At 42.5% G+C, this 19,593-nt stretch overlaps 1 protein-coding gene across 1 annotated transcript; it reads right to left on the reverse strand.

Annotated features, from left to right (window-relative positions):
- Nucleotides 1-1,050: 1,050 nt before the first annotated feature.
- Nucleotides 1,051-17,407, reverse strand: LOC149237244 (uncharacterized). Its single transcript, XM_089366792.1, has 2 exons — nt 17,065-17,407; nt 1,051-1,232 (listed from the first exon to the last, which is right to left on the reverse strand). The coding sequence occupies exons 1-2, from the start codon at nt 17,405-17,407 to the stop codon at nt 1,051-1,053; spliced, it is 525 nt and encodes a 174-aa protein (XP_089222918.1).
- Nucleotides 17,408-19,593: the final 2,186 nt, after the last annotated feature.

Consider the following 19,593-nt stretch of genomic DNA (forward strand, 5'->3'; position numbering starts at 1 on the left):
TTGAATGGTGGGCCTTAAGGAATCCCACATCAGTCAACGCGAGTTCATACAAAATGATTGGTAGGACTATAGATACAAGATGTTATGGTCAAACATTTTTTATGGAAAGGAAAACAAGGCAATGTAGAGAGTTGGATGGTTTATTCGTGAGGCAAAAAGATGAACTGAAAAGAAGGTGAAAATGTATGTGACTCAAAAAATTAAACATGTATGAAGTCATGATGGATAAGGCAATGAACCAGTGGACTTTAACATGGATGACTGATGAAGCTTTGAAGGAGAAGTGTGGGTAAACATATCATGAGGCAAAATATTTTTGTGTAGTGATAAATGTCACGACATATGTAATTAGCTCCTTCAAGCTTTCAATGATGAATGTGATTTATGGAGATCACATCTGCATGAACTTGGATCGTTTGCGCACCTGTAAAAGCCCAGTACAAATTTTGCATGAAAATTGTGAGAGCTTTTTGAAATATATAAAATGCAAGTATCAATGCTAGCAACGAAATAAAAATTAATATAAATAAATAAATAATTTACATGTTGCCTTTGCACGCTAGTTCCTAACTCCAAGAAGACAAGTTAGCATAAAATGTTTTCAATTGTTAGGAAATGTCCATTTGCAATTTTTTTTTAATTCTTTTGTTGTTTGTTTGTCTTTTTTTTAATTGTTTTTATTTTTTATTTTTAATTGTTTTGATTTTTTTAATTGTTTTTATTTATTTAATTTTTAATAGTTTTTATTTTTATTTTTTAATTGTTTTTATTTTACTTTTTAGAGAGAGAAAAAAGGGTTCCATTAATCTTAATATCCATAGATAAACAATTTCTGATTACTAGACACAAGCTTAAGCAGGCCAACAAAAGTCCATGGAAGTGTTTCTTGCGAAAGACATCCCAAAGATTCAACATCTTGGATATTTCTAGAGACTAATCTAAAACGTATTCTAGTTAAAAACCCTAACAGACAGACCCAAAATAAACACCAATAGACTTACCCACCATAAACCTTTACCAAGCATCCACAACCAGAATAGACATTTTAACTCAACGCTTGGGGGCCAGATGAATGCATATGCACAAAAACTGAGCATTGACCTCATCGGCCTTCTCCATCAACTCCCGCAAAATGGAATTCTCGGCATCCTTTTCGGCTTCAACATTTTCGTCTGCCTCAAGGCACTGGAAATAATTGCCATAGATGTACTCAAGGCGAAAACCCTTTTCTCCATCTTAGGGCCCTCATTTGGGCAGCAGGTAGACCACAGAATGGTAGTAGTTCACCAAAAGATGAAGACATTGTTGTTTTCTGCCTTGAATTATTAATTGTAATTACTCTAAACAATCGTGATAGAATTATGCCACTGTGGCAGGGTGTTTATGAGCATATTTCTTGTTGGAGAGGTAAATCCCCTCTGCGGACAGAGGCGATCCCACTAGCCCAAAATGGGTCTAGCAACAATCAATTAACGCTACCATGCAAGTTCCTAGTTGCAAATTGAAAGTGGATTATGAGAACCAACCTGGAGTCCAACGCTCGTGTCGTAGAAGAGTTGATACTCCCGTTCCCTTGCTCCGACAGATCACGATCCTCACGATCTCCGCGAATGGATACCTGCACATGCAAAGAACGAAGCGAATACAAGCATAAAATCCACTAAATACAGCCATATATCAGTTAGAAAGGAAATAGATCAAACATTATCATAATGAACAATAAGATCGGAACCATAATGATAGTTGTTTATTAATGAACAATCAACAGAGAAAGATACAACCAAAGCTCTGACGTTGAATCTCTCCTCTGGCTGGGCGAGCAGCTATACATGTCTTGCAATAGACCTTCTCTCTCTCAGACTTCCGACAGCATAACCTTCCCATGCTCCAAAACTCTTACTATCACTCGAGACAAGCTTTATCACTACTACTCAAAAACTAGCTTGTCAAATGCATGAGGACAGACTTTTATAGATGGAGAAGGGGAAGAAAATACAATGAATCAAGACACCCATTATGGATTGGCATTATCTCCAAAAAGCCGCTGTGGATAGATGTAAGGGATAGATGATGACTCTCGACATCTACAAGATGAGCTTTATCCTCAAAAGACTTCATGACTTGAAGGGAAAAAACGTCTGGGCGCGCGTTTGTTAAAAATCTTTTCCAAACTTGGTTGGCGCGGGTGTTACTCTAAGACAGAGCGCCAATGGTCGCACCTTCTTTTGAGGATCTCATTCATTGGCGTGGGTAGTACATTGTGGACCCGTGCTAATGGAAAAAGGACACTTTTCAGAGATATTTTGCAAAGAGGTGTCTTCAGGGCACATGAATTCCATACTTAGGGGAACATAATGCAAGTGTTTTTAAGTTATGTCACTGCTCACAGGTCCCGGAATGAGTCCTCCAAAGTATGGGAAAGGGGTAACAGGGACGGTGACCAATGGTGACAAATTACTGTGTAACAGATGCCCCCTAAAGCATGAGGCCCGAGAGAGAGAGAGGGGTGAAATGCTTTACAAGAACACATGTAGCTACCGCCGAGAATCTGCATTGAGAGATACAACTGATGGCTCAAGTACATGAAATATGTGGTATGGTCGCAGCCATCCATAAGAGAGTACAGAATAATCTAGATCCATAGTATGGACGCAGCCATCTGGTTAGGATCAATGAATCGACTCAGGTATGGTCGCAGCCATCCAGTGAATGAGTCATGTACCAAGAATCACGCCTGGATTATAACAGACAAAATCCAGGGTCTTGCGCTCCATCTCGACCCGAACAAAAGTACAAGTTCAAGCATGCGAATATATGAGTTGAAGTCGAACATGCATGAACATCGTCTGATTACCAGTCAATATTGAAAACTGTTAACAGACGCGAGAGGTACCACCAATAATGACAATGGCCCTCAAGGTACTATAGGTACAATCTACGGCATGCGAATTAGTGATCTGGCGTCGAACACCTGTAGAATCATTCGATCGGAGGCCAATGATGAAAACCTCACGTCGAACGTGAAGAACCTGCCATTGAGGCATGCAGGCTCCAAGGCACCGGAAGGGAGTCTCTAGATCAGCTTCCTGGATAATGAGCTGAGGTCGACAGGAAGTGACCCCGATCGAAGGTGGGCCATAATGTTTCCCACATCATCGACACGAGACAGAGAGATAATGTTGTGAATCAGGATTATGTGAGCTATCAGAGGGAGGTTGTTTCTCTGCAGAGGTCAACTTCTCTTGAACATATCGGCGGCACGACAGTGGAATTGGCAGGATTTGACATCAATGGATCAGAGGTCATGGTGACGAGGCAATGAGCAGATGAGAGGTCAAACAGAATTACCTAAATCCACGGAGGCAAGTGAAAAATGGGATGAGATATCCCCACCCAGACACGAAAGCAGACAAGTGCCATGTTCAAGAGCAACATACTGCCGACACGACAATAATTATGGTTCCATTTTTACCCCGCCATTCCTGGCGAGTACCCCAATTATTTTTAACAAGCTTGATGGGGATAGCATATGCTTGTGGTGTGTCATTTTGATAAAATCCGATGTCATGAGGTTTAACGAGTCTGACAAAGGAAGAACTCAGCGTCTTTTCATGTTTAGAGAGTTTGAAAAGACAACTGAAAAGGAAACTCCAAGAGTGTCCTTTTTCATAAAGTTGTGTCTCTCGAGCCCAAAAACGTATAAAACAATGCTCGAAAGAACCGCCCGACCATTACGATTGACGAGTACTTTTCATAAATAGTAATTTCGACCTGAAAAAGTAAAAAAGCGATCAAAACCACGTCGTTTCGTATCCATTAACGAGGCTGAAACGAAAAAAACCCGGTAATCTTTTTATGTTTTAACGGTCGAAAAAAAGAACTTAAAACGACCGCCCCTTATTAACGTTTAACGAGTCAAGAGGAGTAACTCGGCAATCTTTTCGTCTTTAAACGGTCAGAAAAGAGCTGAAAGCGAACCTCAAAGTAACCTTTTCACATGTTTTACCGAGATTGAAAAAGTAGAAAAAAGGAGCTCGTTTCGTCGCTTGAGTTGCACCAACCCCTGTCATCATACCAAGAACAGCGTAAAACCCATTTTGACATAAATATATTCAAAAATACCCCAAAAAATAATATTTTTAATGTATTTTTAGGTCAAAAATGCTATAAAATAGCGAAATGGTAAAAAACAAATTCACTTTTTACTTTTCACCTTGTGAGTTTACCATTGGAGGGTTTTGGGTGCAAACTTCAACCGCTGATTGTGACCAATCCAGGAAAGCAATCGAGCCGCCGTCTGGAGCAGGTAAGAGGTCTTGTCCTTAGCTTCATTTTCATTCCATTTTTTAAGCTTTTCATCCACAGATGAATCCCCTGCAAGGGGATTTGCAAAATTTAGGGTTGCGCCATTAGCGCGGGTTTCCCACTCGGGATCGCGCCAATGGGATTATTTTCCAAAATGGGGCGCGACATTGGCGCGACTGTTTTGAAAACAGTCGCGCCAACCGCACGACCTAATTTTCCCATGGATTCCACCGTTGATTTTGCAAATTTCCTTGGATTATGATTTCACCAGTGATCTAATGATGGTATTTTCGACTTTATGGTTGCAGGGATTCGTCAAAATGGTTGTAGAATGGAGAGAAAGAGAGCATGATGCTATAGATGCTTTGGCACTAGAGGATGAAGCCTGCATGGATGCTTTGAGGGACTGCGGCTTAAAGAATTTTTTCCTCACCTCCTATTTGCGTGCACAACCAGAGCTACTACGATTCATCGTGGATGCTTGGGACATAGAGGATCAGGTATTCCGCTTGAAAGATCAGACATTGGAGCTGGATGTTTCCGATGTCTATTTTATCACTGGGTTATCGCGGAGAGGTGCACGACCCATCTTGACCGGAAGTAGGCCTTCCGGGGAAAAGATGGGGGAGGTGATGGAACGGGTTTGTCCTGGGGCACAGTTTGGATCAAACAATGCCAAGGTAGATATTGTCACAGTTCCAGACCTAGTGCTACGAGTGATACTATTCACTATCACACGGACGGCTGGGGTACAGGCACCCCACGAGGCCAGCAAGAATCATTTACTGCTGGCAACCGAGTGTCTCCAACCTACGCTGTTTGACTGGGCCACGGCAGTGACTACAAACATCAAGAGGCAGCTTACGAAGTGTAAGCGTGGGGGTAACAAACAGTTCGGGTATGGATCCATTGTAGTATCCTTCTTCTTGGAGCGACTGCCGATTTTCCAGATTCAGGGAGGTATAGTGGCAGATCCAGTGCCACGGGAACCGAGGTTGACTCGATGGGCAGCACTCATGCCCAGAGGAGGAGGGGGCCAGCAGATGGCCTGGAGGCCCGAGTTCTTCATATGGCTTCGTCACCAGATGATCGTTATAGAGGACTGGCCCTATGCAGGCACCGATTTTACTGGAGACCCAGATCTCCCATTGCCTGTGGGAGAAGACTGGGATGAGGAGCTTGGTAAGAACTCTTTGTGTTTTTGATGTTTTTTATGTATTTAAATTTTTTTCGTAATACATGCATGTCTCTAACAACAGCTATATATATGTATGCAGATGTTGGTGCAGAGCGACTAGCTGATCTGTCTCACATAGCACAGAGGGTACAACCCGCAGCCGACCCTCAGGTAGAGGGTGGTGTGGGTGAAGAGCTAGTACAGAACCTTGAGGGACTCACTCGAGGGATTCCAGACTATGCCAGATTGGCGGATGTGCCCTTCGCGTACCAGAGGCACATAGTGGGAGTACCAACTCACGTCCACTGTCTGCTGAGACGTTTGGTGCGAGCGGTGACATGTTATCATGATTTCATTTTTGCATATTTTTGAGAGACATGTTGTCTTCGGCCATATGAGATTCGGACATGTATTAATTTTTGGACTATGTAATGTGCGCGGCGCAAACATTATGACACACATGTATATATATAAATATGCCTATGGTTTATTATTGTGTTTTCATGTGCTTGCTTGTATAATGTTTTGATTACAAATTATGCAAATGTCTATCTAATACATGATTAGCCAATGCATCAGATAATGTGTTTAATTGTCGTGGAATATGTTGATATGTGATAAAATCAAAGTTCCTTTCTAACAATCTCACACGTAAATACAACCTTAGAATGCGATGGTCTCTGATGGAATATTGCCCGTTGAGCTAGTGGACGACAAGTTGAGAGTCCAGGTTCACTACCAATGCACGAATGCCGAGATTAATTGCTTCAGCAAGTAGCTCGATTACAACACAATATTTGGCGACATTGTTAGTGGTACGACCCAAACACACACCTTGAAAATCTATCAGCTCGCCATGAGGATCATAGATCACCCACGCCGCAGAGGATAAGTTGCGAGTACTGCGGCAGGCACCATTAGCGAAACCAACATAAGGTGCATCAGACATCTACACAAGAAGCGAAAGACACAATAAGTGGCAGTTACGCCTTTAAAACTGACACACATACACACAACACACTTGCTAGAGTACATGTATGTACAAAATAAAATGTACAAGCATCATGCATAGTACTTTTTCAAATACAGCCCGTTTCGGGGCTTCCCAAGAGGGTTCCCTTCATAATCAATTAGCTCGTAGGCCCCTTTTTGCAAAACTTTCTTGACAATGTAAGGGCCTAGCCACATAGACTCGAGCTTTCCTGCTCCTAATTTATCCTTTGCCTGATCGTACAGCAGGACTAAATCTCCCTCAACAAAAGAACGTGGATGTACAGTCTGATCGAAGTGAGTCTTGACTCGCTTCTTTTGTGTTTCGATGGCCAAAGAGGCCAGGCGACGGGTCTCATCTAGCCGTTCCAGGTAAAGAAGGCGTTCTTCTGACGGAGTAGTGTTGGGAAGTAGCTCGACAGCCAATTTTAAGGAAGGGATTTCACCTTCGATTGGAAGGGTAGCCTCTACTACATAAACGAGTTGAAATGGAGTAAAACCAGTGGCATCCTTCACGGAGGTTCGGTAGGCCCACAAGGCAGGGAACAACATCAAATGCCAGTTAGACTTATGCATGCCAACGGTACGCTGAAGCACTGTAACCAAAATCTTATTGATAGCTTCAACTTGGCCATTGGACTGAGGGTAGTATGGAGTTGAACTATCGTGCTGCAAGCCTAGCTGGGTTGTTAATTCCAACATCATATGATTATGGAAATGCTTCCCGTGATCAGTGACGATGGCTTGAGGGACGCCAAATTGCGAGATAACATGGTTGAATAAAAATTGTGCGCTGTGTGACCGTCTTCAGTTAATGTAGGCATCGCCTCGGCCCATTTAGTAAAGTAATCGACGGCAACAATAATAAACCCATGCCCCCCGGCCGAGCGAGGGTTACAGGTCATATAATCAATGCCCCATTTTGCAAAAGGGCCAATGGTGACAACAGGGTGCAATGGACCGGGAGGCGCTCGCATCTTCCGCTGGTATATCTGGCACTCATGACAAGAGCGGACGGCAAGAATGCAATCCTTGAAGATAGAGGGCCAAAAGTAGCCAGCACGGAGGATTTTTTGGGCAGTGGCATATCCAGACATGTGACCACCACAAGCACCTGAGTGACAATCATTCAAGACACGCTCAGCTTCCTCGAGATTTAAACATCGGCGGAGAACAGAGTCAGTGCCGAGGCGATATAGTGTATCCCTAATGATACGGTATGGTTGAGACTGATGACGAATCCTTCGCCGAGCGTCTTTGGACACGCCAGGGCAAAAGGAGGATGTTTGCAGATATATAATGATATCACCGTACCAGGGATTGAGGGTTCTAATGAGAAATAAAGTCTCATCCGGAATTTGATCCTCTACGTGAGAGGTCGGGGAAGAAGATGGCAAAGAGCAAAGTAACTCAGCAAATACAAGGGATTTCTTAGACTTGGCAGTGGTAAATTCCAAGTCAAACTCTTGGAGGATGACAATCCACTTTGAGTACTTGCCCCCCAGCAACTGGCGTGACAAAATATACGTCATGGGGTTGCAATCAGAAATCACGGTAGTAGTGCGCAGCAGAATATAATGACGGAAACATTGGACAGCACAAACGACGGCCAAAGCCAACTTCTCGACATAAGCATATCGAGTTTCTGTGTCTAAAAGGTTGCGGCTGAGATAATAGATAACATGCTCAGTGTCATCGTCATCAGTTTGAACAAGAACCATGCTGATAGTAGTGTCGACGGCAGCCAAATACAGGGTATAGTCATGATAATAGTTCGGAGGATGGAGCAATGGAGCAGAAACAAGGAGATCCTTGAGACGCTCAAAAGATTCCTGAGTGATGGTATCCCAATGAAAAGGGACATCTCGCTTTAGTAATCGTGTGAAACCTTTGGCCACCTCGGCATAGTTTGGAACGAAACGTCGTAGAAAATTTTCTTTACCCTGCAAGCTTTGCAATTGCTGTAAAGAAGCAGGGGGAGGAAGATTCACTATAGCCTCGACCTTAAGGGGATCCAAACAGATGCCCTCTCGGGAGACGACAAACCCGAGAAGTCAGCTGGATTCAACGCAGAAGACACATTTGTGAGGATTAAGCCTGATTCGGTAGTATCGACAGTGAAGAAAGATTTCGCGAAGGTGATTAGGGTGGTCCTGACGTTTGGCTGAATGAGCAGGGAGATCATCCAGGTAAGGCTATACAATGTGTCGAATGTCATGGAACGCATAGGACATTGCACGTTGGAAGGTAGCACCGACATTTTTAAGACCGAAAGGGAGCTTCTTATAGGCAAATGTGCCCCATGGACAGATAAAGGCGGTCTTGTGTTGATCAGCGGGAGCAATATTGATCTGGTTATATCTAGAAAAACCGTCCATAAAAGAGTACATTTCACTTCCGGCACACTCGTCAATAATTTGATCGATGAATGGTGTGGGAAAATTATCTTTAGGATAGGCTCGATTGATATCACGATAATCGACACAAACATGGATTGTACCCTGTTTTTATTCACAGGTACGATATTAGAAACCCAATCTGTGAGCGGGATAGGATAAATAAAACCGGCTTTAAGAAGCTTCTCGACTTCGGCCTTAATAGCTACAGCCTTTCGGGGGTGTACAGGGCGTAGACGTTGACGAACGGGCTTAGCACCTGGGTACGTGATTATATCATGCACCACTATGTTAGGATCAATGCCGGGCATTTCTTCATAGGACCATGCAAAGACGTCACGAAATTCGCGGAAAAGATTGGAATAAAGTTGAATCTCCTCCGAAGTACAAGTGACTCCAATGTGAAGATGCTCGACAATCCCTGGTTTCACAAAGATGTCGATGGGTTGGGTTTGCGTAATGTTCGCCATATTTCCTTCCAAGGACACTTGATAAAATTGGATAGGTGTTTGAAGGATTTGAAATGGGAGACAAGGAGAAAACCGCTCGAGACAAGTCAGCATATCCTGAGGGGCAGGGAGAAACGAGGAACGATGATGAGAATCATGCCAAGGAGGTTCCTCAAGAGACATAGTCTCAATAATGGCTTCGTCGGAAGGGAATGTTTCTTTTAAAGAGTCCGAAGAAGTCTCATCTACAAGCCCTGAGGATGGGAAGAACGAGTGAAGAACCTTGCTCGAAGGAGCAAGTTCAGAAGAAGGAGCTGATGCAGCAATGATTTCGACATAGTTGAGCTTGGCAGGACTCAACGGCATCTGGTCGCCCCACGAATCTACTTGATTGGTGGGAGGGATGATCCACGAATCAGAACAAGTAGTAATCATATTGACAGAAGCGACGTTAGGAGGGGGGAGTGGAAAAACACCCATAAGGGCGGGATCTTTGAAAAGTCCGGCTCCCAGACTCTCAGATAATTTTGAGGTATGCTCCACAAAAGGGATGTTGCCTTCCGAAGAGGAAGTGAAGAATGATAGCTGGTCTACGGTAATAATCTTCCCTTGATGAGGGAAACGAATGATACGAAACAAAGATGAAGCTACAGCTTTCATCGCGTATATCCAGCTACGTCTGAGAAGGAGGTTGTAGGTAAGAGTAGCATCAACAACTTCAACTTCCATTTCGACCGTCTTCCCTTCTAAAGAGATGGGCAAACGTTGGAGTATACCATAAGGACAAGATGCTCTTCCATCAAAAGCTTCCAAGGTTGTGGGAGACTGGCTCAGCGTTGGAGATCCAATAGCTTTCCAACAGGCAACAGACATGATGCAAGTAGAAGCACCTTCATCAATGACTGTACGATGAATTGTTTTGGAATCAATAATAACCTGTATAAGGAATGTGATTTGGGGAGGCAGTCTCTGCGTATGGCGTTCTAAGTCAAAAGTAATTAAATCCGAGTCGGCCGGGTCTATGCCACCGATAGCGGATAGCAAGGACTTCCTCTGAGAAGGGCAGCTCTGGAGAACTTCTAAAGCGGACATAGCTGACGGAGTCTGAGCTAAGTCCTCAACGATATTGTAGTGTTGTGCAGCACGAGCATTTGGGTTGTAAGAAGATTTCCGGAGTACTCCTTTTGGAGGGGGTCGAATAGGCATCTCAGTACTAGGTCTCTCGATGTGGAGCGGACCTGAACTGAACGGAGGAGCACTAGAGGGGATCTCAGGCTCTTTCCCGGCAGATGGCGGATAATCTTTTGTTCGAGTACTGATATTGACAGGTATCGTTCCAGCCATAAACACTTGAGAACCGAAGGAAGAGGGAGGCTGAGAGGGGTCAACCACCATTTGAGTTTTTTGAGTTTGTTGTGAGGGAAAGGGTTCTTTGAGCACCGCAGGAGTCCCGGGAGTGCCTTTCAACAAACGACTAACTTCGGACCGCCTAGGGCAGTCTTTGGTATAGTGATCTTCATCACAGATAAGACAAGGATACTTGGGTTTGCGCTTGGCACCGTCCTCGGGCGGAGGTTTAGGGGAGTCCTGTTTAGGTTGATCTGGCTTATTCTTCGCTTTCCCTTTCTTCTTTCCTTTCGAGGCTTTGTCTGTCGTGGTGGACTGGACGGCATTGACCTCGGAAGTAATATTCGAAGTGGGTGTTACCTGAGAAGTGTTTTCATTCGAAGCAGTTGATTTTTGCTTCCCAGGGTTCGTGGAATTTTTCTTCGAGGACGAATTAACAGAACCAATAATACCGTCAATAGTTGGTGTTGGCGGGGCTTTGGATGTCCCTAGTCTCGAGGCATCAGGAAGATAATCATACAATGTACCTGACTGAGAATAAACCAAATCAAGGTACTGAGCGCACGCGATAGCTTGCTCTTCAGTGACACATGCCCCCATGGCAATGTCCCGAGCTATTGGAGGAACGAGCGAAGTCGTAAACCAATCGGTAAGAAGTTGGTCGGGAATCCAAAATTTGATCATACGTCTACGTCGTCTCCATTCATGGATATGATCAGAGATATGCATAGCCGTTTTCTGTCTTAAGGATGTGAGGAGATGTGTACCCGTTTCATATCGAATGGGTAACTGAAAATGAGTGAGAAATGCCATAGCCAACGAGTTGAAATCTTGAAAGGATCCGTGATTGAGCTCAATATACGACTTAGCGGCAGAGCCAGTGAGAGTCCTTTGAAAAAGGCGAAGCCGAATTGAATCATCAAGCCATGAATTGGATGAACACCACAGGTGATAAGTCATGACATGAGCTTGTGGATCTTCATTAGCTTTACCATCGAATTTTGGACAGTCACCGGGAATTTTCGTTGGAACCGGAGGCCAATATGGATTATGGAGAATAGGATCATTGGTCAATTTGGACACATCCGGTAATTCTAAAGTCGCTAAGAAAGGTAATTGAGGATTGAAGGACATCTGGGGCTGCTGGTGGGATGGAACACCAGGGTTCCAACCAATTGGCGGTTGCCCCCAAGGGCTTGGTCAGGACGGATTTGGCCCCATAGGGTTTTGTCCGTAGAGATTTGGGTTCTGCCCCCCAGCGTTCCAAGGATTACCAAATGGTCCTGCAGGAGCACCATATGGTTGCGGATAATTCTGATAAGGATTCACCTGCAGTTGTTGATAATTTTGATATGGGGCAAACAAAGGTTGCCCTTGAGGTTGCTGGTAACCATATGGGGGATGGACTCCAAACTGAGTTTGAGAAACAGGCTGAGTTTGATAGGCTTGTTGGGATTGAACTCCAGCTTGCATTTGAAAACCGGATGGGGTCTGGGGTCCAGCCTGGGGCAAAAAACCAGGTTGAGCAGTGCTAGAAGGATTTCCTGTAGGTTGGGCTATCTGGCCAGAAGGATGACCTTGTTGATATTGAGGTTGGCCTCCCTGCCCAGAAGGTTGTACCTGCTGGGAATGGAGTTGTTGTTGCACAAGTGAAGGTTGTCCTAAAGGACCAGATGGCTGAGTGGGCTGGGCAGTTGGTTGGCCTGATTAGATTTGAGGCTGACCGACTTGCCCAGAAGGTTGACTATACATGACGGTAGGTTGACCATGTGGTTGAGCAGCTTGTCCAGATATTGGACCATACTGGACATTGGATTGGTTTGGGTTAACATATGATTGACCAATTTGTCCAGTAGGATAACCTTGCTGGATACCAAGTTGGGCTTGTTGAACAAAAGATTGACCTGATTTACCAGAAGGTTGAACATAAGAGGGGAAAAACGGACCACCAGAGGCAAAAGGGTTTCCCTTGTTGGTCTTGATGAGGTGGTCTTGGAGATTGCGCAGACGATACTTGGCCACCATGAAAAGAGGTGGAGCCCCAATCAATTCACAACAGAACTGAAATCTCAACAATCGGTTGAGACGGCAAATATCGATCGTATGGCCCCTCTGCTGGGACGTTTGACGTAGGATCAAAGACTCCGAATAAAGAAGCCGAAGGACGACTAAAAATAGGAGTCGAAGAAGCTACACATACCGTTGGAGCGGTTGTGATTGAGGTAACAGACGTACTGCGACTTTGTGGAGTAAAAGGCTCCGTGGTGGGAAAAGCGAGTTGTGACCAAATAGAACCCGTGAAAGGAGTTCCAGAGGGCATAGAATCCCTTAATGCTTTATAGCCTAGAGGTAGGTTCCCAGTAGTAGGAGTGCTACTAACAAGTGTAGGTTCCGTTGCGGTGGGAATTTCACCGCTCGTCGCAACGGATTCTTCAGTCGAAGTAGGGGATACGTCCTCCATGTCGGAGGAAAAAGGTGGGACTGAAACACGAGGAGAAGTGTATTCCAAAAAAGGGACACTGTCCTCAGAAGGTTCCCAAAAAGGGTTCCAATGAAACTCGTAAGTCTCGTCGCCTGGAGCACGAGAACTAATCGGTTGTATACTCGGAACAACAGGAAGAATTCCACTCACAACCGGTATCTCGGCAAAGGAAGAAGACGAAATTGGTAATTCCGCCAGGATGAAACTTCACAAAACCTAGGGAATCTAACGAGACAAAACCCTACTCAAACTAACGCAAACAAAATCTAACCGGGTAAATGTGTATCGTGGCCGAATAAATTTTAAGACGCAAAGACACAACTTGACCTTTTCATGTTTTAAGAGTCGAGAAAAGGACAAAAAGATGACTCTAGTCTCCTTCGAATGTTTAATGAGCACGAAGTGACAAGACGCTCACTGGCACCTTTTCTTTTAAGGAGTCCGAAAAGGATCAAAAGTGACTACTCTGGAGACTCTAGGCAAAGGGTTTACCAAACAATCCGTAAAACTGCTTATACACCTTGGCAATCAGATGAAAACCAAGGACTTCCCGTACGGCAGTCAATCTTCCCGAATGTTGTGTTCAGTGCATTACGGCTTGTAAGGCGGCAGACACGGCTTCCTGTGGATAAAGGATGATAACCTAGTGGGGTCTCCCTTATATACGCGACGGTACGTGGGAGCTCAGTCCGTGCTAGACCACTATCGAGTCACAAGAGGAGGAATCACCCAACCGTAATGTGAAACAACAGTGACTAGGTTTAACGACGTCGGAGCACGTCTCTAGCCTAGACCTCTAGAATGTATACGTTAGGTTCCAATGCGTTGTTAGATTCATTCGGTTTATTTTACAGTTGATCTTCAATTAGGCTTCAGTTTTTAGGTCCTACCATATGTGATCTCTCAGAATTTCCTAAATGCAAACTATATGTCAAAATATATCATTCCGTTCAATGAATGCTAACTACAAGAGAGTTGAGATTTTCAAACAAACAAAATGATCACCAAACAGTCAACAAAGATCCTAATGCAGCTAATAGAAATAAAAGAAACTTTTTTTCTTTTTTTTTTTTTAAAGTGACTAATTGCCAATAACAATAAATGCTAACTAATATAATGCAAAAAGATCATTTGTTTTTTTCTTTTAAAATGGCACAATGCACTTAAAAAAAATCTCGAGAGATGTTAACAAGTGTAAACAGACAAATTTCACTCAATGCAAATAGAACCAAGTCTGAAACACCAAGAAAACCTGTTAAAACAAGGAGAATCACAAAGACCTCAATGAACCATGTGATCTAAGCTCAAACGAAGTCAAGCAAAATGCAAACGAGGTAGAGGTGAATTGCTTGAAACACGGAATAATAAGTTTTAACAACCACTAGACAAGTGCGGAAAACAACCAAAAAGTTGACTGGACAATCAAAGAACCAAAAACTCCCACGAAAGGCTCGATATACAAAGCCACTAGATGCTCTAGGGCTGGGATATAAAATCGATGGAAATAGGCAAACACCCGAAGGATAAAGGTAAAAAACCAATCAAACAGAGTTCTGACACACTCCAGTAGCTGAAAAGGATGTAAAAAGATAGAAATCTGAGTTTAAAAAGCTTCCAACAAACACACTGGCAAAGTTCACAGGACTGGCGCGACTGTCAGCCTGTAACTAGCGCTAGTAAGGAATTAGCGCGAGTTGCTGTTGTGCAACATGCGCCAACTGGCGCGACTGTCAGGTAGAAAAACACGCCAATAAAGTTTGCTGGCCTAAAAAAAAAAAAAATCAAGCAGTCCAGGGTCTGGTCGACAGTATTCAGACAGATCAAACAGCAAGAAACAACTTTAAAACTGACCCAGAAAGCTCATTTACGCAAGAAATCAATAGAAAACCAAAATGCAAGACAAACTCCAAGTTGTTCGGTTCGCAAACCAAACCGGAGATTGACTGAAGTGGCGTTGATCTACTTCGCTAATGCAAAGCAATAGCGTTTCGAAGGCTGCCTGGCCGTGCTTCAAACTCCGTCCAAGGTTTATGAATCAAACAACAAATAGCTTCTCCCAAGTGGAGTCGACAAATTGTTGGAGAGGTAAATCCCCTCTGCGGACAGAGGCGATCCCACTAGCCCAAAATGGGTCTAGCAACAATCAATTAACGCTACCATGCAAGTTCCTAGTTGCAAATTGAAAGTGGATTATGAGAACCAACCTGGAGTCCAACGCTCGTGTCGTAGAAGAGTTGATACTCCCGTTCCCTTGCTCCGGCAGATCATGATCCTCACGATCTCTGCGAATGGATACCTGCACATGCAAAGAACGAAGCGAATACAAGCATAAAATCCACTAAATACAACCATATATCAGTCAGAAAGGAAATAGATCAAACATTATCATAATGAACAATAAGATCGGAACCATAATGATAGTCGTTTATTAATGAATAATCAACAGAGAAAGATACAACCAAAGTTCTGACGTTGAATCTCTCCTCTGGCTGGGCGAGCAGCTATACATGTCTTGCAATAGACCTTCTCTCTCTCAGACTTCCGGCAGCATAACCTTCCCATGCTCCAAAACTCTTACTATCACTCGAGACAAGCGTTATCACTACTACTCAAAAACTAGCTTGTCAAATGCATGAGGACAGACTTTTATAGATGGAGAAGGGGAAGAAAATACAATGAATCAAGACACCCATTATGGATTGGAATTATCTCCAAAAAGCCGTTGTGGATAGATGTAAGGGATAGATGATGACTCTCGACATCTAGAAGATGAGCTTTATCCTCAAAAGACTTCATGACTTGAAGGGAAAAAACATCTGGGTGCGCGTTTGTTAAAAATCTTTTCCAAACTTGGTTGGCGCGGGTGTTACTCTAAGACAGAGCGCCAATGGTCGCACCTTCTTTTGAGGATCTCATTCATTGGCACGAGTAGTACATTGTGGACCCACGCTAATGGAAAAAGGGCACTTTTCAGAGATATTTTGCAGGAGGTGTCTTCAGGGCACATGAAGTCCATACTTAGGGGAACATAATGCAAGTGTTTTTAAGTTATGTCACTGCTCACAGGTCCCGGAATGAGTCCTCCAAAGTACGGGAAAGGGGTAACAGGGACGGTGACCAATGGTGACAAATTACTGTGTAACATTGCTGGTATAATGCAATCAATAGTTATGCCATGCGCTCTTGTAGAAAAAAATTTCTTAGGACTCCTATGCATCTGTCAACGTTTGCTTCCTTACAAGGAAAATCTTGCAGGTGAACTTTTGAGATCTTTGCAACTTATTTTAAAATTGGATGCCCGAGTAGCAGATGCATATTATGAACACATCACTCAAGAAGGCATGCGCCTTGTGAAAGAAAATGTTGGCCACATTAAATCTCCAATGGGGTGGTGCATAGTTTCATCTCTGCTTTCTATTACTGCTCGCCATCTAGAAGCATCAGAATGTGGCTTTGAAGCACTATCCTTCATTATGTCTGATGGTGCACATCTAACACAAGAAAACTATGTTTTATGCCTTGATGCTACTCAAGCTTTTTGCAGAGTCTCAGGTTGGTTTGGCTGACAGATCTTTACGTGCTCTGGACTTGATGACTGAATTTGTTATATGCTTAATTTGGTGGTCAAAGAGTGTCTATGTTGACTGGAAAACTATAGGTGATTCTCGGGAGGATACTTCAAAGTCCTCCCAAGAAATAGGGGAAATGTGGTTTCGGTTAACACATGGGCTTCAGAAAGTTTGTTTAGAGCAGAGAGAAGAAGTCAGAAATTATTCTCTTCTGTCATTGCAGAGGTGCCTATCAGCAGCAGATGCAATTTTCTTAACACCTTCAGTCTAGCTACAGTGTTTTGATCAAGTCATATTTACAATGCTTGATGATTTGTTGGAGATTGCTCAAGGTCATTCTCCTAATGAATATCGTAAAGCATGATATGGCCATGCCATTTCCATATGCGGTAGCCGGATTTCGGTTTCTCGGTGGTGGCAACAAAGATGTGATGTCCCCCAACCTCAACCGAATTGCAGGAATTGGGCTTCAATTCGTCCCCTTTGCCACTTAAAATCATGTAAGCAATCTTATGTTCGAGCTTTGCCATCTCCTTGGCAATCTTCAACTTGCACTCATCTTCGATGACTTTATCATAGGAATTGGATATCAGAGAATCAATGTCAAGATATAGAAGGCGGATCCCTAATCTCTCCAGCATGTTGCTCAACCTAGATGCATCGAGAGGAGATTTGGGGCTTGATTTCGACATATTTACTGCAGCAAATGCAAAAGCCACACAAAACCCTTACAGAACAATGAGGAATAAACAGAAACCCAACAAAACCCTTTACCGTAAAGATTGCATGAGGAATTAGTGCGATCTCTTCCATATTTTACGAACTAAACCTTAATTTTGCTCATGGATTTTCGAGGATTTTGTTCCTGCTATACTTAGAAAATGCACACAATTTCTCACAAATGTCCCTCATTAGAAATATTGTTATCAAACTGATAAGATAGTGGGGGTAGCAGTTTATGTTTTTAGTTGAGATCTCCATTATTTTTTAGATTCGTTATCATCTTTCCATCTGGATACCACTCTGAGTTGTAATCACAAGGGCCTATTCGTTGCCAACGAGTGATAGATTAGTTCAGGCCAAGCAAAATGGTACTTGGTCCCTTCCTGAAAGCTCCAGAAAAATAACAGGGGCTACCTTCATCAATTCTCCCCACATCAAGCTGATGATTGCACCGATTGTGATCGGTGGTCATGGAAGCACTGAAACTCCGATGAAAGGACTGATGATCCATTAATTTTTTTATTTTTATCGAGGTCGACCACTCCCTCTGAGACGTCGCTCTGACGAGATCTCTGTAATCATCGTCATCCACCGAAAAAGAACTAGAACTAGAGCTCTTTGGGAGTGGTGTAGGAAGTTTGTTTAGAATGGAAATGCATATTACAAATCTAAACTATTTTGAAACGAAAAGATTCATATCTATTTTATGAAAGCATAAAAATGTTTGATCAATGGAATTAGTTTACTTTAGAAGATAAAGGAGAGTCTCTTGTTCAAGAGTCTTGATTGTCCTTCTACAATATTTCTATAATAACATTGCCAAACATCTAAAAAAGCAGGAAAGAAAGCATATAAATGAAAGAAAGTAAATATTGTTTTCAGTTTAGTTCTTAGCTCATGGAGAAGATTCTCCTAACTTAGGAGGACCTGATTGTCCTTCTCACATAAAAACTAGCTACTGAAAGGAAATCAATCTTCACATAAATGTAATCTAGGAAAGCATATAAGAAAGTAAATCTTGTTTCAGTTCAGTCTAGCTCATGGAGAAGAGGCTCCTAACTTAGGAGTTCCTGGTTGTCCTTCTCACATAAAAACTAGCTACTGAAAGGAGATCAATCTTCACACAACAAAACATGGCCATAACATGAATTCATACTGAAATTATCTACAAGTATTTACAGCAAAGAAATAAGATGAACATCCAGAATTAAAACTAGTATATTCACAACTATGAACATTACTCTACAACAAAGTGTACTTATCTTGGTATGGGGATCCTTCCATTCCTCAATGAGCACACATGAACAACTATCACACCTTAAGAATCAAACAACACTCATAACTCATGATTTGGAGAAAATGATATTATTCATGTTGAATGAACAATCATAAATCTGATGCTAATGAATAACTAATAACTGTTCACTTTTTCCTTTGAAGGATGTTCCTCTTATTTATACATGAATTAGGAATATCTACTCTATAAATGTAGATACCTTAAATATCTACTAGATCCATACTTGTCTCAACTTATCCGTAAATACTAGATACAAATCCCATGACACATCAACATCTCCATGATCTTTCTCCTTGGAATATGGTCCACCTCTTGAGTTGAAATTCGAATTTGATCTTGGGAGGCCACATAAGGATGCCTTGGAAGCTTCAAAATGATCTACACATGTCATCAAACTCAAGCCACTTTTAAGTATAAGCAAATACATGTTATTTCTCTAACTTTTAATCATAAATTCACTCTAAACACATTAAATTAATAACTTTGGAAAATGTAAATGTGAACTCATGTAGTAATGATAATGTAGGGTTATGTAATGATAATGTGATGGAATGAGGTGACAAAATGATGATAAAGGTGAAAAATAGTGAAAGTGAATGTTAATTTTGGCAGCCCAACAGGCCTAAAGGAATATTTCATGCACATGGGATGAGTCACTAAATTTGAAACATGAAAATCCTTTCATTATGCTTCTAGTAAGGGTGAAACTTCTGGTTCCCACATCTCTCAAATATAGTTATGAAGGATAGCATTAGGAGACAACTACCCTATAGAATATCATATGATGGAGTCTACTTGAATGAATTATATAAACCATCATATTCATAATAAATAAATTCATTATTAAAAATAAATGCA

This window comes from Pinus tabuliformis, chromosome 8, assembly GCF_031772625.1.
Source record: "Pinus tabuliformis cultivar Carrire ecotype Pingquan chromosome 8, CPIR1, whole genome shotgun sequence".
NCBI lineage: Eukaryota > Viridiplantae > Streptophyta > Pinopsida > Pinales > Pinaceae > Pinus > Pinus tabuliformis.